Here is a 24,682-nt window from a genome sequence, read left to right as displayed (position 1 = left end):
GCTGGAGGCCCTGGAGAGAACAAAAACAGAAAAAGGTGAATCTCTTGCTCTATCAGCTGGAGCTGGGATACACTCTTCTCTCCTGGCTGTGGTCATCTGAACTGGAGACTCTTCTCTGGATTCCAAGATTTAAACCAGCGTGGCACCTCTGGCTCTCAGGCCTTTGGCCTCCAACTGAGAATCACACCATCAGCTTCCTTGGTTCTCATGCTTCCAGACTTGGACTGAGCCATGCTACCAGCATCCTGTTGGCAAACGGCCTATCATGGGATGACTCAGCCTTCACAATTACACGAGACAATTCCCCTAATAAGTCCCTTCTCATACATTTATATACATATCTTATTGGTTCTGTCTCTCTGAAGAACTCTAATATAATACTGAAGACACATTACCATATTCTCTTCAACCAACTAGCCAATCAACTAACATACACATATTTATATTATCCAATTTATACATTGGAAGCAAAAGGGCAGGTATGTGCTTTCTGATCTATGTAACTAACAAGGAGAGGGATGACAAAGATTTTCTCTAAGAATGTTTGGACAATTAAGAGGGAGTGTTTTTTCTACTTAAGGGTTCCAGTTTGAAAGAGGAACATACAACTTCAAGAAATATAACCTAAGGCTATTTGCTCCATTCTAGGGATTCTTATGAGAGGAACACCTTGATTTACCTAATTTCTGAAAACTAAAAGAAAAAAAATTCACCTTGAATATTACTAAAATTTCATAAGTGCTTCATCTTAATTTGAGAGTGAGCTCACAGAAACAATGTTAAGAACCAGATTTTGTAGGCAAACAGGCATTTTTGTATTGTTAGGAGAGTAAACCGGGTACAATGTAAGAATGCTTATATAAATATGCTTATTTATAATGGGGGAGGGGTGGTCTGCAAGTTACTAAGAAAAATAAAATACTCCTGATTTATTTATTTCTATTTCAATGTCTCCCAACATTATCCTATATCTGGACTCAAAGCCATTCATTCATTCATTCATTCATTCATTCATTCATACAGCTACTGAGAGGCGTTCCATGTGCCACACAGAGATCCAGGCACTGGGCAAGCAGCTGTAAGTAAGTCAGAATCACTTTTCAAGAAGCAGAGCTTACATATCCAAATGCTAAACACAAGCCTTGATTTAAATGTTCACATTTAATTACAGTTCAATTCCTTTCTAGCCAGACATATTTCCATCTTATCCATTAAAACGAAACGGTATGGTTTATAGTTTCACTTTACACCATGCAATACTTCAAAACATAGTAAGCAATCATTAAAGTCTTTAAATTATATTGAATAATTCCTGAAACCACACCTCCAAATAGCCCTATCTGTACTTGTTAGATAAAGACTCTAGGTCATTGATACATTCTTAAAAAATACAGAATAATGAATATGTGAATAAATCTGAATGCTCTGTGATTGCCTAGTCCCATAACCGAATTTAACCTTGTTACAAACCATGACAAACAAACAATCTTTTCACCAACCAAACAGCATTCACTAACCCTGATTGAGACCTGGATTGATTACAACATACCAGCACAACAGGATCGTTTAGGTTAATAAACAGAGAAACTTGGTCAACATTCCTTCCCAAGGTCTTTCCCAACCCCCTTCTCTCAAGGTAGAGGACACAGGGAGGGAAGCCCAAAGCAACTAAAGCTTCTGGCAAGGAGACAAAAACCTGCCTGCGCTGGTTACCCTTGAAATTCCCGTATCTATCAGTTTGAGAAGGTACTAGCAGGCATTTCAGAAATAAGAACTGTGGGTGGGCAAGAAAACCTGTACTTCCACTATCTAAGCTACACTTGTTCTTCAGGTAAACATACCTTAGTCTTCAGCACAAACAGTTACTTGTTCTTCATAGCAATGAACTTATTATGAAAACAGCACTATCTGTACAAGACTAATAAAAATAATTCTAAATATTGCTTAGTATTGTTTTTACATTTGGGTCTTTACTAAGTAAACATATTAGCTTTGAATACATAGATAATATTAAGCCATCAGGAAGACATACAAACCTTGAATTTTTTCTCATGCATACACTAATTATAAGCTGAATGAACTATTTTCTCATTTGATCCCACTTGTGAATAACAGCACATCTTTGTAAGATGGTTGTGAGAAGGGTGGGGGTGTGGTCCATAGCCCTAAAACAATCAATAGGCCTATGTGAAATTCAAATCCAAGATCATGATTGAAATAATAGGCCCGTGGCTCACTCGGGAGAGTACAGTGCTGATAACACCAAGGCCCCGGGTTTGGATCCCATATACGGATGGCCGGTTCGCTCACTGGCTGAGCGTGGTGCTCACAACACCAAGTCAAGGGTTAAGATCCCCTTACCGGTCATCTTTAAAAAAAAAAAAAAAAAAAAAAGAAATAATACCGTGTTCTAGCTGCTTAAACAGCCTGAATTTTCCACATTATGATTGATTCAAAGCAAGCAAGAGTCACATTTCAAAGTTAGAAGTTACATTCCTCTTAAGGTATATTTGTACTCAGCTGCAACTATTATAAGACGAAGATTGATTTGTTATGCCCAATGTCCCTGTTATACACTGTGAAAAAATTATTGCTTAAGGTAGCTATCATTTTTTGAATTTTTATCATCTGTTAGGTACTTTACAAACATCATATCAAATCCTCACAAGGACACTGCAAAGTAGATATTGATATTCCCTCTTTACATACAAGGAAACATAAATTCAGCCAAGTAACTGGCCAACAATCACACAATTAGCAAGTGACAGATGTGTTATTCTACTCTGCTTCTGTCTAGATACCCCCAAAGTCCATGTTTTCTTCTATACTCTGCAAAACTTCAGCATTCTACCTCTACTCTTCCCCCTAAATTTAATTTTATTAAGAGAAAATAAAAATAAATAAAACAAAACGAAACAAAACAAAACAGAAAACCAAGACAAAGTAACACAGGCAAGGTCCTCATAAAATTGCCTAAACATGAGTTTCAACAAATTTAAGATTTGAAAGAGAGGAAATTATTTTTAATCAACTTTCATTTTTTTAAAAAAATCAGGTTTACAACTTAAATGCTTCACAAACCATATCTCCAGTTATTTCCCCAACTTATATATTTAGTTCAGGTTTTTAGTAAGTGGGCATTTTCTGAGAAACTGAGAACCCAGCATGGATTTTTCCTGTTATGTGTTGGCAAGGGGTGAACCAAATTATTCCCAACCACTGTGAAGGACAATGTCACTTGGTTTATTCTACTACCACTCTGGGGAGAGAGTTGAAGAAAACACTTTACTTATTTCCCTCCACATTTACTTACTCAGTTGGACACATTAAGAACACTCGATACATTCAGAAATAGGAAAAGAAAATGAAGGGGGGAATCATTTTCTAAAATCACCCATTGCAGACCTTCTTTAAATAGCAAACTCAATTTATAATTTTAATTCTTTAAAGAAGATAGGCAATATCCATGAAACCATTGCCTAGCTGGAGAAACAAACCAACAATTTACATGTTTATGTGCCTTCTCTCTTCTGAATTCCTGCCTCCCCTTTTAAGGCAACTACTACTGAATTGTGTAGTTACCCTATTTTGAAAATATTATTATGACTATACAGATGCCTAAACAATAAATTTAGCTTCAGGTTTTTTGAACTTTACAGAAAGGGTTTCATGCTGTCTATGACCTCCTAAGCCTTTCACTCAACAATACATTTTCTAAGATTCATCGACACTGGAGTATATAGCTATACTTTATCCTTTTGGTTGTTGTATTACAAGGAAATGTTCCATTGTATGTATAAACAATTTCCTGATTCATTTTCATGCTGGTGGGCATTTAGGTTATTTCTTATTTTTTCCTTTTAAATGATATTATTTAGATACTTTTCAGAAATAGATTTCTTGCAGGTATGCCAATTCTTCCTAACAGGTTTGGGGGAATGAGGCCATGTCATTTAATTCTTTTATAGTTAGTTGTCTCCTATTATCTAGTTCCTATTCTGTACAAATGTACTTTTTAAAATTTGTCAACTTGTGCAACTAAATCAATTTGTAAAGCTCACAAACTTGTTTCCTGAGGCTTCCTGGAACATAGTTTCACAATTTGAAAAAAAATCTCATTTTTCTCCTATTTCAGTAGTTGCTGTTAGCATGAAAGGGTATCCTTGATGAATTATCATCATGATGACATCAGTGGAAAGCCCACATTTCTGCTGAATTATAGGATTAGTCAAATGGATGACATGATTATTTTACATGCTTCAGTCCTCCCTCTCATCTCCCTTCCTCTCCCACAACCAAAATCTATTGTGTCTACCTCTGGTTCTGAGGTTTCTTCTATTTCAGGTTTATATACTAGGCAGTCTCAGTATCAGTTTATAGATATTAACCAAGTATGACAATAAGTAACTATAAAATGATTTTACCTGGGAAGCTGAGTTATTATTTTCTTAGAAACAAACACCACCAGGAGTATTACAATGTATCATCTTTTTGCCTGTTAAAATTAACCAGCATAAGACTAGAAATAAATTCTACCTAGAAAAGTAAAATTGATTTCATGGCTCAGTGGCAGTAGGCAATGATTTACAGATGTACAGCTACTAACGACTTAGGAGATGACCTTGGTACATTTATCTTTCTCTTGCCTCAATTTATTCACATGTAAGATGAAACTAAATCACTAGCTTCACAAAGACCGTAAACTCCATGAGAAATTTGCCTGTTTTGCACATCATTTATACATCTGCCCAAAATAGAACCTGTCAAATACCAGACTCTCCATAGATACTTTTTAGTATAAATATATAACTGTAAAACACTCTATATTTTTGCAGTTATATTTTCCACCTTCTTGTTTTACTTCAACCATGAAAACCCCAAGTTCTATAAAATCAAACTATATTTATGTCCCAACAAACAGGTAATTCTAACATAGGCTTTATTCATGTGTATATAACAGATTCTTTCATTTAACACGTAGAGGGCGCTTACTATGTGCTAGCCACTAGTGATACAGAAGAATAGGGCAAAAGACAAGAAACGGACAAGTACAGGTGTTTAAGAAATTCCTAAGTCACTGTTACACAGGGACTATTTAGTGTTGTTTACATACATAACTATTTTCTCTATCAAACTGGTGACTTGTGAATTTCATTCATTCATTCATTTTTAGCAAATAGGGCTTTAGTAAGTAGAACAAGGAACTAGAGGGCTGTTGCTTGAAAAGTACCTTCCAATCTAGGTCTCAATTCCAGTTATTGGAGGTGATGAAGGGGCATGACAGAGAATGTGGACTCTGGAGTCAGAATTCCCATAATAGTTGGGTCTACCATTACAGAGGCCGAGTAAACCTTGGCAAATTACTTGTCTCTGTGCCTGTTTCTTCAGTGACAAAATGGGGATAATAACATTAACAACATCAGAGTTAAATGATGTGATATAAGTAAAATGCTTAGCATGGCACTTGGCACAAAGTAAACAGTAAGTGTCAGCCATTATCATCATTATAATAAACGCTTCTGTCTTTTAGAGTTTTGGAAAAAAGAATCAATCATTACATGAAATGAAAGTTGGTAAGAGTAAGTGTTTATGGGACTGAGTAAGAGGAAAGTAAAAAGGAGATCTGAGCAAAGGGTATATTGTGGTGTTTCTCAGGTTTTGAGGAAGGGGGAAGAGAGATGGGTCAGAATTTTACCAAGCATTCACATCAAGTGACCAGATTTCCTAAGCTCATAAAAAAGGCAACAGAAGCAGATAAATGTCTGTGGAGAGTCCCTAAACTGATTCTAAAATGAGAAGAACCACACTCAAAGGCAACATGCTAAAACAACTTCTGCTTTCTGCTTGCCTCTTTCTGTCTCAGCTTGCCAACCTCTCCTTTCCTACCCATTCATTACAAGGTTCCCACATCTTTCTTTCCAATTTTCCCACCTCCGCCCCACCATTCCCTCTGACACATGCTGAGGGTCAAGTGTGCTTGGTAGGGAGCAAGTCTAGAGCTGGGCAGTTACTAAAATAGACTCTGTGAAGAGGAATACCCCATGGCCAGCAGACCTGAAAAGTTTTAGGAAGACTATGGACCTTTTCACAATTATTCAAATACAGCTAAAGTACAGGGCATGGCTATTTTGATACCTATGCTCTCAAGTACTACTACTTTGTAACTCTAAAAACATTTCCTTTCATGTAATTCCAAACCAATTTTTTTAATGCTTATGGTACACTACTGACTTCCCAAAACAAATTTTAGGGCTCATACATGAGCCTCTTCACATTGTAGGGAGAAGTTTCAATATTAATAAGGTTTGTGGAGAAATATAATAGTTGTAATGTCCTGCAAAATTCATTAAAATGGGATTCTAGTGTGATAATACCAAGGTCAAGGGTTCAGATCCCCATACAGGCCAGCCAACAAAAACAATAATGACAAAAGAAACAAGCACTTTTGGGTTCTGATGGTTTGACCCTTCCTCCCATATCTCCCAGATTGGGCAGATGCCTCTATAGTTACAAAACAGAATAAGGTCTTTTCAAAATTTAAGAAAGAATACAATAGATAAACTGACTAATATATATTCAACTTTTGACGAGGTATAATGTTTTCTAGAGCACTATTAAACAATTAAAGAGGAGAGACAGACAATAACAGAAATGTCCATGGAGGATAAATGAAACAAAGACAAAAAGGTATTTCAAAAAGTTCATGGAAAGATTTATGTTATCTTTTAATTCTACATTTCCACAAACTTTTGAAGTACCCTCATGTACATACACACACATATACATACATGCATACATAAATAATATGTACAGATACATATCTGTATACCTCTGTGTATGTGTATATATATAAATATATGAAACTGTGAACATAAAATTGATTTTCTCCTCTTAAACACTCCTTCTTGGGTTTATATGTAAATTTGGAAGCTCCTTCCCCACATCATGGATTCCTCAAGTGTATCTGTGAGCAAGACAATCAAATGCTTCTAGATGCCCCATTCTCTGCACTATCCAGGGCTCAATCACGGCACTCACTGTTACCTATACTCAACTTTGAAATGTGTAGTCATAGTAATGCTGCCAGTCCTTTCTAAGATTCTTTTTCTCCTTTTTATTCCTCTTTTAACTCTCCTCCCACCTCAAAATAGCACAAATACAGAAAGAAAGCTGCTTCTTTGTGAGTGGGACACTTTTTTGTACACTGCTAAAATTGGGAGAGAAAAGACAAGGGCAGAGATGTGGGCTGTTTACACAGCACTGCCTTAAACATAAATGTTTGCTATGGCTCTGGAAGTTGGAAGAAGAAGAGAATAACTGTAAATAGAAGCTGGTAACCGTGCAAACAGCAGGAGTGCCTCTTCCACCCATCACTAAACAGATGCCATCTCTCGTCCATTCTGTCCATCCACAAAACAACTTCTAATGTTAGGATGGAAAAGAAGACATTAAAAGTGATGCAAGAAGACATTAAAAGTATTGCATCATGGCATGAAATGGCATCCTTCTCTTACAGTTGATGAGAAATTGGCATGGAAGTTCATATACCCAGGGGGAAAAGGCACATGAAATATGAAGACATATATATCTATGAATGCATAGAAAGGTTCTGGAAGAAAACTCAACCAAACTCAAAAGCAGGTATCCTCTGATAAGGAACCAGAGGAAAGGGTGTTGGGGGCCCATAAAAAGGAAAGTTCACTTTGTACTATTACTTTGGTATGATAAAACATCAAAACAATGAGAATAGATCCATGTGCTACTTGTAATTTTTATAAAATAAAATTTAAAAAGCATGGTAGAGAGTTTTATGAGAAGCATAAAAATTTAGCAGATTTTCAGCACTCAAAGACTCAGAAGGGACATAATCCAACAAGGCCCATCAGCAGACTTCTTTCACATTGCATTTAAGCATGTTAAAATTATGGACATTTGCGCTGGCTGGTTAGCTCACACAGGACAGCGCAGTGCTGAGAACACCAAGGTCAAGGGTTTGGATCCCCATACCAGGCAGCCATCAAAAATAATAATAATAGTAATAATTTTATGGACATTATATCCTGGAAGATTTTATATTGGAACAGTTCATGTCACAAACCTTGAAAAGTTTAGGCTACCTTCTCTGTTTTGTACACATTCTTGCTATTCGGCACTGTCACTGAAAAACAAAGCTTCTGAACTCAAATGTGAAATCTGAACACAAACCCTGAAAAGTTTAGCCTACCTCCTCTGTTTTGTATACATTTTTGCTAATAGGCACTGTCATTTAAAAACAAAGCTTCTGAACTCAAAAATAAAAGCCTCTGAACTCAAATTTAAAAAATCTGAGTACAGTCAAGATTTCTAAAATAAAAAGATATACTACCTTAATACTGTCTTTCAAAGCTATTATATATTATACACTTTTGTGAAATACACTGGCAAGAGTTAAAAATTGGGTGCTGGGGAGGCAGATCCCAGTCACCACAATATTCACTGGGTATTGAGGTTGAGTCCAAATATCATCCTGGTAATTAAAATGAGAAGGCGTGTTTGGTCGTCAGTTTCTTAAATGAACAGTCAGGAGAATCAGAGTTCTGATATCCAGGTACATTATAAAAAGCAATATTGCATTGAGTCTGCTGGGCAACAAGCAAGTATTTTTATTCATATCTAGAGGATTCCGTTTTCTAGGTATGTTTGGGTTTTAAAGTACATATTAAAAAAAAACAGAGGCCCTTGGCTCACTTGGGGGAGTGCGGCGCTGGTAGTGCCGAGGCCGCGGGTTTGGATCCTATATAGGGATGGCCGGTGTGCTCACTGGCTGAGCATGGTGCAGACCACACTGTGCTGAGAGTTGCGATCCCCTTACCAGTCAAAGATAAAAAAATAACAAAACAAAAAAACAGGTAAAAATAAAAATTACAGTCCAAAACAATAACTACTTTAAGTCAATTTTACATCTGAATAAAATACGTAGAAGTAATTTTTTTACTAGCATGAAATGTCATCAGTGACTCGTCTTTAAAAACAGAGAAAGTGGGGCACGTGTATTTCCTCAGTAATTTTTCTGAACACTTACATGCCAATAAATTACTTCAGAAATAAAGACCATGAGGAAATATTAGAACTTTATGTGCTAACAAATCACACCACACATATTAGGTAGAGACTAAGAGATCATACTCATGAAATTTTAGCTTTAAGTCTTTCATTCCTGATCTTAATCATGCTTAGGCAACAATATTATTAATTAATAATATTAATAAAATATTATTTGCTAACAATATTTAAAAAAATAAAGTCAACCTTTAATAAGAGGAAGGAATCCAATAAGTTAATTGAAATTCAGATCATTTCCAACTGGCCAACAGTTGAAAACTTCTTCTACTACATTAAATCTTGTACCATAACTGCTACACAGAGAACTGACAGGGGTGTGTTCTTCATTCTCTAATGAAGTGGTTCATAAGTAGATTACAAAGAAACAGAAAATTTTAAGGAGGAAAAAAAAAAAAGAGGCTGTGCTTAAAGCACAAAGCACAAAGCAGATTCCTTAGAAAATGAAAAGTAGAGTTGAGAATATTCTTATCTTTACCTCCTCTGCTCTTAAAAAAAAAGCTTCATTTCTGCCATGAGTTAGACACTCCCATGTGGACATTACTGCAGTCCACTCCAACACATAAATAGAGTTTTGCTAAGACTCTTAGTCAATGGTCAGTGTTGGCTCACTTTCTAGGTAAGTAATAAAGAGATTAACACTGGATTACCTCCAACTGAATCCAATGGACCCTTACTGTCAACCCGGGAAACACCATCTCACAGTTTTAAGAGCATGGGCTTGGTAGACAAGAAATCTGGGTCAACGTCATTCCTTTCTCTCAAGCTGTTACTTAGGACAAATCATACTGACCTTCAGCTTCCTCATCTGAAAAAGTGGCATCAGATTTGGCTCACGGAGACGTATTAATCATGACAATCACAGTACATGCACATAGGAAATATGAATCAACAAACGTTAACCTTTTCTTTGGGGATGGATCAGGGGGCAGAAAAGGCAAAGTCGTGAAGTCAGGGTTGTTTTGGCAGTGAAAGCATCTAAAAGATCTGCACTGGTTTTTTAAAAAACATGAGAGAGAGAGAGAGGGAGGGAGGGGGAGAGGGAGAGAGAGAGGGAGGGGGAGAGGGAGAGAGAGAGGGAGGGAGGGAGGGGGAGAGAGAGAGAGAGAGAGAGAGAGAGAGAGAGAGAGAGAAAACCTCATCACCTCAGAGAAGTTTCTCTCTCCCTTTTCAGAACTCATGCCTCAAAGTATCGTCGGCCACATATTCATACAAGATCTTGTATTTTTAGGCCAGAGTTAATACTCCTTCAAGAGTCTTCTTTCTACACACACTGCGAGTAGGAATAAACATTTGTTGACTAATACAGCAAGTGGGGGCCGCTGCATTCAAAGGGCTCGCGTGTGACAGTGGCTTTAAAAAGTGGAGGCCTCTTCCTGACAAACGATTTAATCCTGGGAGGTGCCCTTCCAAATCCACACTCCCTCCTCGTCATCTCGCGCACCGCTCCAGATTTCTCTTCTCATTCCGGGAGCGACCTGTCATATTTACGGGTGTTGAGTGAACGCTCGTAAAAAATTAGTTACTAGTACCACGGAGGCTGCCCGGGCTATACGGCGGCGGCGCAGCAGCCACACCCACGCGGCTGCCACGGCGCCCGGAGCCCGCCGAAGGCTGGTCAGCGGGGCAGTGGGGTACCTGGGCGCTGCCCCCTTCCCCGATTCCTCGGGAAAGGCTCCCAGCCCCGGGCAGGAGGCGGGGGGGCCGCTCGTCGTCCCCGCCCGAGCACGTGGGAGGCTGCCGAGGACTAGCGCCCGGCCCGATAAGGGAGGGAGACCAGGCCGGGCGGGAGCCCGCGGCCAGGGGAGCCTCGGAGGTAAATAATCCGGTGCCCGGACCTCGGCCGGCCCCCTGCTAACTCGCCCAGCGCTCCGGGACAGAAGCTTCCCGAGGGCCGCCCCCAGCGCCCCCGCCCGCCGGCCGGCCCGGCTCCGGAGACCCAGCGGGAGGCGGAGCTCCGCGGCCGAGAGTGTCCCCTTGCCCGCCCGCGTCCCCATCCGCCGCGCCACTCACGGTGCTTGCCGCCGCCGCCGCCGCCGCCGCCGCCGCTCGGGTAGCTCAGCAGCAGGAAGGGCAGCGGGGAGCCCGGCGACGGCGGGGTCCTCCAGACGCGCTGTTGCTGCTGTGGCGGACGCACTGTGAAGCCGGCGCCTCCATCGCCCGGGTAGAGCAGGAAGAAGGGGGCGGCCACCGGCGAGCCGGGCTCCGACTGCCCGGCAGGGGAGGCCGGCGGCGGCCCCGCCTCGCCCTCTCGGTCCGCGCCCCCGGCAGCAGCACTGCGCGGCTCCTCCGGCCGCCGCTCCCCGCCCCTCGCCGGCTCCTCGCTGCAACTTTCCGCACCGGCAGTGGGCGGCGGCGGGGTCTCAGCCATGCTCGCTCCTTCCTTCGCCGCCGCCTCCGACTCGCGCCCGGGCCTGCGCTGGCAAACAGAGGGTCACGGCGAGGAGCCACCGCCCCGTCCCGTCCGCGTCGCCGCCGCCACCTTTCTCTTTGGCCACGGGCCAGCGCCTGGGCTCCGCCGTTCGGTCTACAGCCCGCCCCGCCGGGGTCCGAGCCAGCTGGAGCGACGGCCCCGTCCGACGGCGCGGCCTCCCTACCGGCCGCCTCCTCTCCACCGCCCCTCCCGCCCCGGCCCCCAGCCTGCTACTCGGCTCCCCTAGGGGGCAGCGTCCTCCTCTTCCCATGTCCCCACCTTCCGCTTCCCTCCGGCAGGGCTGATCTCCCTCCTGACCCCGGTGGAGGAGAAGGTGCCCAGTGCTTCGTGCCCCGTCCTTACCCAACCCCGGCACGGCCCTCTAAGGCGGTCGGGTGCCTTTGTCCCCCTAGTGCTTGGAAGATGGGAGACCTGACGAAATGTCTAGCGGCGTTTTGTGTGTAACCGTCAACTTCATCGTTAGCACGAAGGAACAAAGATCTGGGTTGAAGAAAAGGCGAAAGCTAATTTAAAAAAGGCACCTCCCTCCCCCCGGGCATTAAATTGTACTATTTGCCTATCACACATCGGAACTTCAACCGTTGGTTCACGAGCTTTTCAATGTGAGAAACCAGAGGGGGGAGTCTTCCTTCCACCACCTCTTTTGTTTCCAGTCACGCGCGCTGTACAGAAACCTTGCGTTTGCTTTGACTTCACTCCCTGGTTTTTCAGTGTTCCGGCTGCGCATGAGTGTATTTTAAGGTAAACAGCCTAGAATTTACATGACAAGTGGCTATTACAGGTCGGCAGTTTTCACTTTCACAGTGTCTGTGTCTCGCTAGCAATTGGCCACCGTTGCTTTATTTTGAATCTTTGAATCAATAATTACTGATCCGGTAATTCCTTTATATAAACATTTCTCTAATAAAGACAATTTCGTTTCTGTGGTTATTCTGTATCCTGGATTCCTAGCTGGGAGTGTTCGGGTTGCAAAATGCTGGCAAAGAATCCATGTTGACTCATAATTAAAAATCACTGTTGTGTAACATGTTTCCCACCTGCTTTTCCCTTTCTCTGTTCAGTCCTTCCCTTTGTATACTTCTCAGAAAGGAAAAGTAAACCTTTTAATTGTTATCTCTGTAAATCACTCTTGAAATTACCACCAGAAATTACCATGAAGCTTCTAAAATTATTCTTCAAGTCTTTTAAACAAGAAGCATTAAAAAAGGAAATGTCTATTAGAAGAAGCTAACTTCAAGCAGTCTAAGTAAATTTCTTAGTCACTTTTTAGTTTCTGGCATTTCCCTGACCTGTTGATCCCAGTCATACTGCCTAATTTAGTAAGTTATTTGTCCACTTCTATAAAATGATTGTATTTCTTACTCATAGAGATGTTGTGAGGGTTAAAGCCTTTAAAATATGGTCTAACATAGGATTAAATAATAATTATTAATTATACCATTTTGGCAAAACAGCATATAATTTACAGTAATAAAGCAAACTACGTTGGGAAAAAAAGCTTTTTCATATCTTAAGCATATTGGAGGTTTGTTGGGTCTTTTTGTTCCTTTTGGTGAGGGTGAAAGTTTTGATAAAAAGTTATATTTGCCTTAGGAATTGCAAACTGTATACTTTGAAGAGAACAACAAAAAGATTCCAGATATATTATATGGCTTTAATGCTCATCCTTAAATGGATCATTTATCTTGTGTTTGCATGCAGAAATTCTTAAAGATCATTATATTGTAAGGATCCTTTATAGAGTTGTTTTGCAATGTTAAAAAATTTGACAAGAATCTACACCTATCCCATTTTAGGTAGAAGAAAAGGGTTAGAACAATGATCCTTACTGATCATTCTTGAGAAAGGCCAATAATCAGCCAAGGGAGTCACCAAGTTAACAAAAGTATGAAATGCTATCTAGTCTAAATTGCCAGCTTTCTCCCTTCTTTTTAGCCAAGATAGTTTTAGGTACGAAACATTGACATGCTGTGGAAACATGCAGTGTATTGATTTTTTCTTAATTTTTTTTCTGTGCCTTGGTTTTGTGCCCTTCTACTTTTTTTTCATGCCTCTCTACTTTTAAAAAGTTCTATTTATGTTTTTTGTATTTAAGTGGCAGTATAATGAATACTATAGAATATAATAATATAGAAAATCAGCTGAAATATGAGTCTTTGAAACTTTACAAGCAAGGCTATTTATGAACTTTTTCTTTGAAGGTGGATGGTACTCTAAGTTCCTCGTTTCTTATGCTTTTAGCTTTTGGATCAATAATTTAATTACAGATCTGACATAAAGGGCTGATTCAGCTGCTACATACATTTAAGGAAGCCAAGATTATAAAAACAAGCCTAAACATGTTGCTCCTTCTTGAAAATGTACAGAGCATCTTCCTATACTGCTGGGCTGGTACTGGGATCCTTGGTGTGAGCATCACACTCTTCCCAACTGAGCTAAATGGCCAGCCTTCCTACACTGTTTTAAAGTGACAAAAACCAACAGTATAATTAATAATCAAGCTCCATTAATTTGCTTGTGAAATAAAGCAGGAAGTGCTTTTCAACCTTATCTGCATTTTATTTTTAGTTATCCATGTTTGGTTTTTAAAAACCCTTTGGTGATCTTAAGGATGGATACTTGGAATATATTTCAAAACTTTTTAGAGCTCAATGTCATGGATGATAATGTATTTTTAGTATAAGCTTCGTAGAGCTGTGAATCAGAAAAGATACCACTTGATTAAGCAGGGTGCTGATAACACCAAGGTCAAGGGTTCAATCCCTGTGTTGGCTAGCCACCAAAAAAAAAAAAAAAAAAAATCACTTGTGAAGGGTTATTCATTTTCAGTATGATACACAGACTTATTACAATTGTAAAATAATGGTTTTCTTGAGGTGTTTTACATTGTGTGGTATTGGGAAAACTGAAAACAAGGCACTCAATTTAAGACCATGTTAAACTTACTTTAATAAATGCTGAAACTTATTTATATCAATTAGTTAATATAATGCATCAGTGTGAAAGCTCCTAGAGAGCCCACTGTTCTTTACTTCTGAATTACTAGGTTTTGATGACTGTCATTAACTTGTTTTTCTAAAACATTAATTATAAAAATGCTTAGCCAATTTATACCTCTTCACCATACTTATTATAGATACAAGTACACTTAAGAAATATAAGCAACATATTTAGTCTAAGTCAAATAATCTGCAGCAGTTTTCTTTGGGTGGTAGAAACATGGGTATATTTTTCCCTCTTTTTCCCTTTATACTATTTGCAAGTAGTCTATAATGGGTGTGTTACTTCCATGGTAGAAAAAAAAACATGTTGAGAGGCTATTTTAATTGTTTGATAATTATATCTTTTTTATGAAGATCTAGTAACAGCAAAGTTGTGTTCCTTGTATACACTGTGGAGTAAATTCCAAGAGGCCCATGGTATTTTTTATCTATTTGGAGTGCTTAATATTGTTACAGTTTCTGAAGCTATTTGGTTGTTTGCTTTTGCTTACCTTCTATTTTAATCCATGCTCTCTTCTTCAAATTCTTCTACATTTCTCTCAAATCTGTCCTTTCTTCTTTAATTTACATCTTCAAGTTTTCTTGACAATATTATTGCAAAGCTCTCCTAGCTGGTTCTCCTGCCTGTAGTTTTAATCCATTCCAGTTCCTTTGCTCTACATCAGCTAAAATGAGTAATTTACTTTTCTGAAGGTGGATCTAAATATGTCATGTGAGTTCTTAAAAACTTTGGTTGGTTTCTCCATAACTGGGATACAATCTAAGTTTCTTAGCTAGGCAGTAAGCTTTTTCATGACCCCTCCTTTCCTTTCCAGTATTATCTTCCTAACTTGCCTCACATCTGTTCCCTTTGGCTAAACTTTAACGTGTTTAGCACTCCTCATATTGCCATACCCTCTATTCTCCCCCATCATTCTATTCAAACATATCTGTGACACTTTCTCTGTTCTTCCTAAGTAGAGAAGTATGAGCCTTTTTTGAGGTCCCATAGCATCCTATTTAAGCAGTTAATTGCTTTAATTGTAATGGGTCCATCTCTACTAACCTGTCTACTCCCAAAGTTGACATCTTCGAATTTCTCTTTTACAATGCGCTAGACTTATCCTCTATGTAGTACTTAGTCTCCCTCACTTTAAAAAAAAACCCCTTTCCTCTAAGATCCTCTCAAAATTCTTCGATTCTGCCTGTGGTTATCAGGGGCCCTGAAGAGAAGTGACTCAGAAAAGTTGGACTGAATATGCATTTTAAAGGAATGACTTATTTGGCTTATGTGCATATTTCCCTTCTTATGTATGTTCAAGTGTGGAGTGAATGTAAAAAAAAAAAAAAAATTCTAGGTGCTAATAAAATTGTGTTGCAGTCTACTTAATTTGAATACCACCTTCCAACTCATGGCAAAATGATCTTAGTATATAAGTATATTAACATAGGTCACATTAAGTAATGCCTGTGGGTAAAAGGAATATTCCCCTAGCATAAGGTCCCCAACCAAGGTCCATGGACTCCTGACTTCAGGGGTCCAGGAACTCACTGATGTGATACATAAAATGTTGTGATTAGGCCTATGCTACAGTTCTAGGGGGCAGGTCCATTGCTTTCAACATATTCCTGAGAGCTACTTTCCAGGGCTATCCTTGAGATTTTTTAGTCCCATGATAATACTGTCTCATATTTCATTCTTGTAATTAAGTTCATTTATATGCCTAATGTTATGAGCTGAGAGAAACTTAAAAATCATTGTGCCCAGAGTTTTCCAAAGTGTGTTCTGCAGACCACCTAGATCAGAATCACGTGGGAAGCATGTAAAAAGCAGTGATCCCTAGGCCCCACACCAGGCCAGATGAATAGAATTCTGTGGATGTAGGGCACAGGAATCTGCATTTTAAACTTACCAACTCAATCCTTAGGCATTCTGGTTTAAAAACCATTATGGCAGAACCAAGGAGAAAATTAACTTTTTTTTTTTTTTAAAGGATTAATAGTAACCAACACTAAGCACTTACTACCTGTCAGGTGCTATTCTAAATATATGTGGATCAATGATTTAAATAGCTATAACAATCATATGAGTATATTATTCAATGTGGAATATTGGAGCACAGAGAGTTTCAATAAGTAGACCAAAGACACACAGAAAGTGTTGAAATTGGAATTTTAACTCAATCGGGCTCCAGAGGCTAAGCTCCTAATTGCTACCCTATATTGTCTTTCTTAAGGCAAACATTTTGCTAGTTCCTCCAAGTTTTTGTGTTCTAGTTTAACAAATACTGATTATTACTATTTACTACCATTTAAAGCTTCACATTGAAGCAAATCTAAAAATCATTGTTTTTTAAAAATGTGTATAAGCTGAATCAAGAAAATATATCATCTGGAATACATAACTAAAGTAACTATATCAAATAAAAAACTAATAGGAGAAAATACACCTTAACACAAAACCACAGCTAGATAGGAAAAATAAGTTCTAGTGGTGTACAGTAGTGCTAGGCACCTATAACAGTAATTTATTGCATATTCTCAAATGACTAGGAGATCAAATGTTATCACAGATAAATAATAAAGTTTATCTATGATGAATAGAATTACCTTGATTTGATCATCATACATTGTATACATATATGGAAATATAACTCTGTACCCCATAAATATGTACAACCAATACATTTCAATTAAAAAATAAATTCCTTTTATTTTATTTTATTTTTATTTTATTTTTTTGTCGTTTTTTCGTGACCGGCACTCAGCCAGTGAGTGCACCGGTCATTCCTATATAGGATCCGAACCCGCGGCGGGAGCGTCGCTGCGCTCCCAGCACAGCACTCTACCGAGTGCGCCACGGGCTCGGCCCAAAAATAAATTCCTTTTAAAAAAAAACATTAATGGTAGTTAAACAAAGAAATGAAAGGTGACCCTTTTAGTACATATTTTTCAAAGTTAAAGAAAAAAGAAAAATACACCTTAAACAAAATTAAATGTAAAATAGTTTCACCTTTCCTGAATTATTTTGGTAATGTTAACTTGTATATTTTAACATATTACCTTAAAATTCTTTTATTTCATAGAATCAGCAAGAACAAATAAGCAACTCCAGCCATTTCTCAGCTATATCAAATACTTTCTATGAGATATGTGAATATCATTATTCACGTTATCTAAGCTAGTTATTATCTTCAAGGTCACAAAAAGTAATTTTCCAGTCTGCCAAAAGCTTTGACCATTTGGTAGTTTTTAGAGGTCTGATAAGCAAATAAATCTTATTTCTACACAAAAATTAAAGGGGCACGTTTATCTTATTTAACTCCTTCATAGATAAGAAGAGTACAGGTAAGAAACTGTGACTCAGAGAAATTGTCTAGCCCAAAGCCAGTCATATAGAGGTAGAGGAAGTTACTGGGTCACTAATTTGATGTTTTCCTCTACTTTAATATTTAATATTCTGTATTTTTCACAGCTGACCATAGTTTAATAGGCTGCCATAAAACTAACAGGTTGTTGCTTTGTATTGACGCTTAACACCAGTAATCTGCTTTATTGGAACTCTTATCTGTAAAGCTCTCCAGAGTTAAGAGTGCATCTCTATGAAAAGTGATTATAATGATTTATTATTCATGCATCAGGACAGTATTCAGCACATCTCAGTGCTTTTCAAATGTTTGTTAAATAAATACAAATTTTAAAATATGTAAATAGTAAACCCAGCAACTTCTTTTGCTGTTAACTCAGAGACAAGGCCATGTTTTATGTAGCTATTCCAAAATGAATTAATATTTATAAAGTGTTTGTGAAGTCTCCAAAATAATATATTTAGAAGAATATATAACAGGCTTAATTTTCCCACTTTCCTAAATGAAAGACTTTTCTTCCTTTAAAACATATTTTTTCTCACACTATATATGAGGTTACTTCAGGTACTTCACAAAGTTCAGGGAAAGAAATATATTATCTTTTAATTCATTTTCCCATGAACTTTTTAAAGTATCCTCATAAATTTTGCAGGGATTGGACACAGAACACCAAGTACTTTCAACCTGTAACTTGTTTTTGCCCTGTCCTCGATTTTCTATATCCCTTCATGTGCTCAATGCTCACCTTTCCTCCCAAACTTAGGATACTGATTTCTTACTTATCTTTCTTACTTAGGTGATTACTGTACAACTGACACTGTTTTAAATGCTTTACATATATTAATTCACTTAATCCTTATAATAATCTTATGAAGTAGATACAGCTATTATGATCATTTTAGATGAAAAAACTGAGGAACAGAAAGATGAAGTAACTTGCCCAAAGTCACAGGAATTAACAGATGGAGCTGGGTTAGGAACCTAGATAGTGCTCTTAACCACTGTTATATGGCTTCTCCAATATAGGTACAAAATGCAGATAAAGACAATTAAACAGAGATTAACTCAAAATCACCTTGGTAACTTAACTTCAAAATCTGTACTTTTTTTTACTATATCAGAAAAGGAAGTATAGGATTGGACTCTGAAACCAGAAAGGCTGTTGAAATCCTGGCTTTGCCACTTAATAGCTATGTGATCTTGAGAAAGTTAACTTTTCTTTGCCGCAGTTTCCTCATCCTCAAAACGTAGATAATAGAATTTACCGCAAAGGGTTGTTGTAAGGAATGAGGCAATAAGTACAAATAAAGTGCTCAGAAAAGCACCTGAGTAAGCACTTGGTACTATTTTTATTTCCAACTTTCCTCTTTTATTTATAACAAGAGAAAATAATTTGACATGTGTACTACTCTGAGGAAGCAGTTGCAAGCTAAAGGTTAAGACAATGAATGCTCATATTAAGTCAGTTTGGGTTCAAATATCAAGCAAGTCTCCTTCTGAGAGTTAACCTCCAGAATTTCAGCATCCTTATCTGTGATAATGAGAGAACAGTACCACCTCACAGTCATCGTGAGGTGACGCACAACTGGTACATGTTAAACGTTTAACGAATATTAACCACTGATCATCTTTGCATCTCCAGCAGCTAGCACAATGTTTATGGTTTCCTTTACTACTCCTCTCGTTTTCTTCCCTGGCATCAACCTAAGTATTTTTTAGTTCACCATCTCAACATTTTCCCCCTACTACAAAAACTAGAGTAACTGTAAAGAATAATAAATTTGTTACCACGTATCTAGTAGTAATCATACCAAATTTTTAGCAAAGGGAGTATGAGTACTAACAGCAACCATGCAAGTCACTGGTACAGGAGGGGAAATGGAATTTCTACCTTATTTACCACATGAAGAACTATTAAAAAATATTTATAATTGATGTAATTAAGGCATATCTTTTCCTTTTTCTACTTCTTTTTAAAAACCTAACAAGAGCATCATTTTTCTACTTTTAACCAAAGTTCCTCTCCGTTCCTATGCTTTTACCACACAGAATGTAGGAAATCTATGTTAATGTTAGACCCTTTTATTAACAAATATCCTGCCCAAGAATTATAGTTAGGTAAATGAAATATATGTCAGAACTATTTTATAAGCTGTCTTACAAATAGGATAATTGCCAAAGGTGCATTCTTTTTACGTTTAAAGTTATGTGTTGTAAGCTTGATTAACGTTCAACTAGCTGTGTAATTTTCCTAGGCTAATATTTGACATAATATTGGAGAACTTTTTCAACACCACCTCTTTCCCAAGCACCTTCATATTGCTCACAGTTCTTAGTATGACCTTAATATAAACTAAAAGATAAATAAATTGAGCAATAACCCAAATTTTCCTGTTGACACATTTTAGAATTTAAGGTTAGGTATTATATATTAATACAATCATTTTGGTTAAAAATGAAAATTTACTGATCTAAAATTATTGCCAAAAAACTTAAGCTAAGCACAAACTATTTAAGCTTAATGCTCTTTTTAACTCCTGCACGAATGCCAGATAATTCACCACTATAACGTTGCTCTTCTCTACGAACTTCCCGAACCTGGCCTCTTCTGCGAATTTTGGCTCTTCTGAATTTCTCTCTGTGTTTCACCCTGGGATTGCGATCAATCTTCTTTCTCCTAGGAGTAAGTCCCCTATTTTTAGCAATCTGATAGGTAATGGCTCTCTTTGCATTTTGATCTCCAAGAGCCTGTTCTTCAGTGCTATTTTGTTCTTTCTTTCTCTTCAACTTTTGCCTGTCTTCGATTTCTTTATAGTATTTCAGAGCAGCTTCTTCATCAAAATCAGAATCATCAGAAAGATTTGTAACAACAGAAGCAGCAGCAGAAGTCTCTGAAAGGGACTTTGGCTTGGCCTTGGTGGATTTTGCTTTTGGATTCAGTTCTTTCTTTACAGCATCATTCTTAAATGTGAGTAGATGACGAATTTCAGAGGACAGCTTCTCATCCACAACCGATAGCTTGTTGATCAAATTTCGGTAGGTAACAAGTCTTTCTATGACAGGATGTTCATGTGCAGGGACTCTCCTAGCTTTCAGGATCAAATAAAAGGTGATGTTGGAGCAATAGTTCAAATAGAGGTTGTACTTGGTCCTCAAGTACTGGCTTCCTTCTCCGGGTGGAATGATCCCTTTCTCCACCAAATGTAACAATGGCTCCAGCTCATCCTTCACCTCTGTCAACTTGATTTTCAGATCTTCTATAAGCTCCAAGAGCTCTGGTGACTCCTTTCGCAACATCTTCAGCTTCTCTTTTACAGAAACTTTGGCCAAATCCTTCACGACCCGTGTCTCAGCCTCGGCTACCTGAGGCACCGGTTTTGCAAAGGCCTCTACCCAGGCGACCCCAAAATCATCCTCTTGCAGGGCTTGGGCTAGGCGCCGCTGAATGACCTGTGCTTCCTCCTCCTCCTCCCTTTCCTCCTCTTCTACTTCTTGTTGACTCTGCCGGCCTCGGGACTTGGAACCATAGTCCGTGTCATAGTAAAGTTTTTTCCTCTGACCCCACGACAAACTGGGATCCACAGAGGGCTCAGTCTCACTCTGCACGGAGCTCTCGCCATCATCACCATCCTCATCGCCCGCACTCCCTCCATCTTCGTCGTCCTCATCGTCAATATCTAAGGCTAGCACCTCCTCCTCCTCCTCCTCTTCGCCCTCCTCCTCATCTCCACTCTCTACTTCGCTCCAGCCCTTAGCCAAGGCGGCCCGGGATCGTGCCTCATGGAAATTATCTACCTGATCTTGGTAGTAGCTGGAGTCGCCTGGTGACGGTGGCAATCCTAAATCGTCTTCATTTTCGTCCTCGGACCTGCGACCTGCCTTGGCTCGCACAGCTGCCCACTTGGCCGCTCCGCGCCGCCGGGACCTTCCCACCATGACTCACACGCAGTCCCAGGCTCAACAGAAACGCCAGGTTTTAGGCCACCGCCGACCTCCGCGCTCGAAACTCACGCTCCAACAACACGCCGCTTTAAACAGCCGCGCGCTCCGGTACTAATCCAATATGGAGGCGCCGGGGTTGGCTGCAGGAGTTCACCTCCTTCCGGCCCCCAGTATGCTCTCCGCGTGGCGTGTGAACCGGAACTTCCGCTCCATCCTATGGGCCTAGTCACGTTGATAGCGCCTTCCTTTATTTGTGCTCTTTAGCGCCAAACGATTCCGGAGAATTAAAATCTTTCCGTGTGGGAACAACAGTTCAAGAAGTTCCGTTCCGCAGAGCCCTTTCCGGAGACTTCTGTACTTTCGCGAGCCTGCTCTTGGCGCGGGGCGGGTGAATCCTGACGGCACCACTAGGCGAGGTCACGGCGGCCAGTAGAGGGCGCTGTACCTCTACTCCCAGGAGAGGTCCGAGCGGCGGTCCCGTGAGCTGTACCGCGCATGTGTCGCGCTCAGTTTTCTTGTTCTTTGGGTTTGTTTTCTCTTATCGGTGTGTAAGTTAATCAGGTTGTTTTTATCTTGTTTTTTCCAAATGCCACATTTCTAAGCACCACAGCCTAAGGTGGCGGCGGTCCGGGACTCCAGAATGCTAACGTCAGCGTCCGGGCGAGCGCGCAGGCCGGGCCTCCGGGCCGGGCTTACCTGATCTCCATCTCCCTCTCCCTGCCCGCAGGGCTCGGTGACCTACTCATGGGCGTTGGTAAATGCTAGGTGACCCAGAGGAGGGACGGTGGGAAGGCAGAGCCCCTCTGTAGGGTTCGACTCTTCCCGAGGAGCTCAGGTGGGTTGCTGGGGTCGATCCTCTTGAGAAAGGGTAAGGAATCGCGGTTTCTCTTCTTTTTAGTGGAAGAGGTTCTTTGTTCGAGATGCTTGGGAAATAACACATTTTAACTCTCAGTGTCGGACCCTTGATTTAATTCTTCAGCACTGAGTAAGCTCCAGACATATGTGCCAGGCAGCGTGTTTGGGTCTGGGAGAAAAATGGTGGGCAAAACAGACACTGTTCCCGCACACGTGGAACTTGCGATGTAGCTGGGGACGCGCGTTAACCAAACAACTACCCAGAACGTCAGATTGTGGTTGGGATAAGCACTGTAAAAGCATACGCACACTGGTCCTGTGTTAGCCAGCCTGCGGCAGCTGAACACACTCAACATACCGTCTACTGTTCTTGTCTTTGCACACGTCATCTCCCTTCCTTAAAAAGGGTTTAGGGCTGGCTGGTTAGCTCATCTCTTTAGAGTGCAGTGTTACAACACCAAAGTCAAGGGTTCAGATACCCGTACTGGCCAGTCGTCCAAAAAAAAAAAATGTTTAGTTGTCCCGCCCAAGCAGGGGAATTTCTACTGTATTCAAGAAACAGCCTAAGCATTGCCTCTTTGAACTCCTTCAGTTGTCTTTTCCTCAGTTCTTTCATATCCCTTAATAGATCTGTACAAACACTGATGTTCAAAGCACTTGGTACAGTGTGTGGCACAGAGTAATGTGTTCAATCAGTATTTGTTTAATGAATAAGATCTGAAATTAAAGTATGTGATTACCTGTCTATCTCAGGTGCTACATAAAACTGAGTGAGTGAATGATGCAGAAGACTGCAAACATCTCTAAGGGAGATAACCTAAGCTGGAATCAATTTCAGGAATCATTCATTCTATACATGTGGAGACAGAGACTTGGGAAATTACACTAGCAAATCTGGCACGGAAACCAGGGTCTGGACTTCCACACCAGGCTTTCATATTTAGTTCACGTTAGTCCTTTATCTCTTTAATGTGAATTTATTTCAAACCTATACAGAGGGTAGGTTTTGCTGAGTGGATGAAAAAACCAGGAGTAAAGAGGAACTCCTATTATTTGAGGAAGAGGGTGGTAATAAGGGAAGGGTTAGTCAAAGGTCTTTAGAATTATTATCAGGGATAGAAATATGAAAGGACTGCCCTGTAATCTTAGAGTAATTCAAGGTGTAAGATTTCGGACTTTACATATGTATGAAAGGTTCAGAGTTAATGACCTTTAAATGTAGGTAGTTGGAAGCTGAACTTTTGATATGTTGCTAAAATTAATGGTGTCATACAATTTCTTTGCAGAAAGTATAGTGTAAATAGGTTAAGAAAAATAATACAAATGTTTAGAAAAGTGATATTTTGAACTAAACAGTATTTACAGAGTGCTCAAAAGTATCTTAAGCATTTTTAAACCTTTACAAGATTTTAGAAAATACAATTTAATGAATTAAAAAGATGTGGGTAAAAGTTTTATGTTCTGATGATAGCATGACATTCATTTTTGAATGTAAATTTTGACAGGTTTTTGTCAAATATTAACTGCTCACTATCTATAGCAGAATGCCACAGTATGTAGTAGATAGAAAGGCAAATTAGCCAGTTGAGGAGCTTATTTATAATCATGTAGAAGAGAAGACACGCCACCAAGGAGCTTATTATCACATAGAAAAGAAAATACAGATACAGATTACTAAAATATCGGGCAGTATGTGACATAAATCCAGTGCTGTAAGAGATCAGAGGGGTGAGAGATCACCTCTAGACTGTTATTTTGGAAATATTGCTGAAAGAATGGTGTATCTAAGCTGGGACTGTATTATATCCTTACTTTACATGTATTAAATTTTCATTATATCTAAACATTAAGTTTCATTTAGGCACACAAAACAAATACCAATGTTCTGTTTATTGTTTGTTGTCAGCATCTGGCCAGTACAGGGATCAGACCCTGGACCTTGGTGTTATTAGCCCCATGCTCTAACCAAGTGAGCTAACCAGCCAGCCCCTCTGTTCGTTTTT

The 24,682-nt window shown here is 39.5% G+C and overlaps 2 protein-coding genes across 10 annotated transcripts in view; both read right to left on the bottom strand.

The window, feature by feature from the left end:
• The window catches only part of RUFY3 (RUN and FYVE domain containing 3), an 84,226-nt gene extending 72,641 nt beyond the window's left edge, over positions 1-11,585 (bottom strand). For 3 of the 9 annotated variants that reach the window (XR_010024416.1, XR_010024417.1, XM_063107325.1), the window contains exon 1: positions 11,113-11,585. Coding sequence is in view for 7 of the 9 variants with exons in the window: in XM_063107325.1 (XP_062963395.1) it covers positions 11,113-11,470 (358 nt within the window). In the remaining 2 variants the exon portion in view is untranslated. The remainder of the gene's footprint in view (positions 1-11,112) is intronic. The other 6 variants (XM_063107318.1, XM_063107327.1, XM_063107328.1 and 3 more) reach the window with 4 other exon arrangements.
• Positions 11,586-20,268: 8,683 nt separating this feature from the next.
• On the bottom strand, positions 20,269-22,015 carry UTP3 (UTP3 small subunit processome component). The gene has a single exon (XM_063108305.1). The coding sequence runs from the start codon at positions 21,816-21,818 to the stop codon at positions 20,391-20,393; it is 1,428 nt and encodes a 475-aa protein (XP_062964375.1). The 5' UTR covers positions 21,819-22,015; the 3' UTR covers positions 20,269-20,390.
• Between the last annotated feature and the right edge of the window lie 2,667 nt (positions 22,016-24,682).

This window comes from Cynocephalus volans, chromosome 9, assembly GCF_027409185.1.
Source record: "Cynocephalus volans isolate mCynVol1 chromosome 9, mCynVol1.pri, whole genome shotgun sequence".
Lineage (NCBI taxonomy): Eukaryota > Metazoa > Chordata > Mammalia > Dermoptera > Cynocephalidae > Cynocephalus > Cynocephalus volans.
This window is presented reverse-complemented; position numbering and strand designations above follow the sequence as displayed.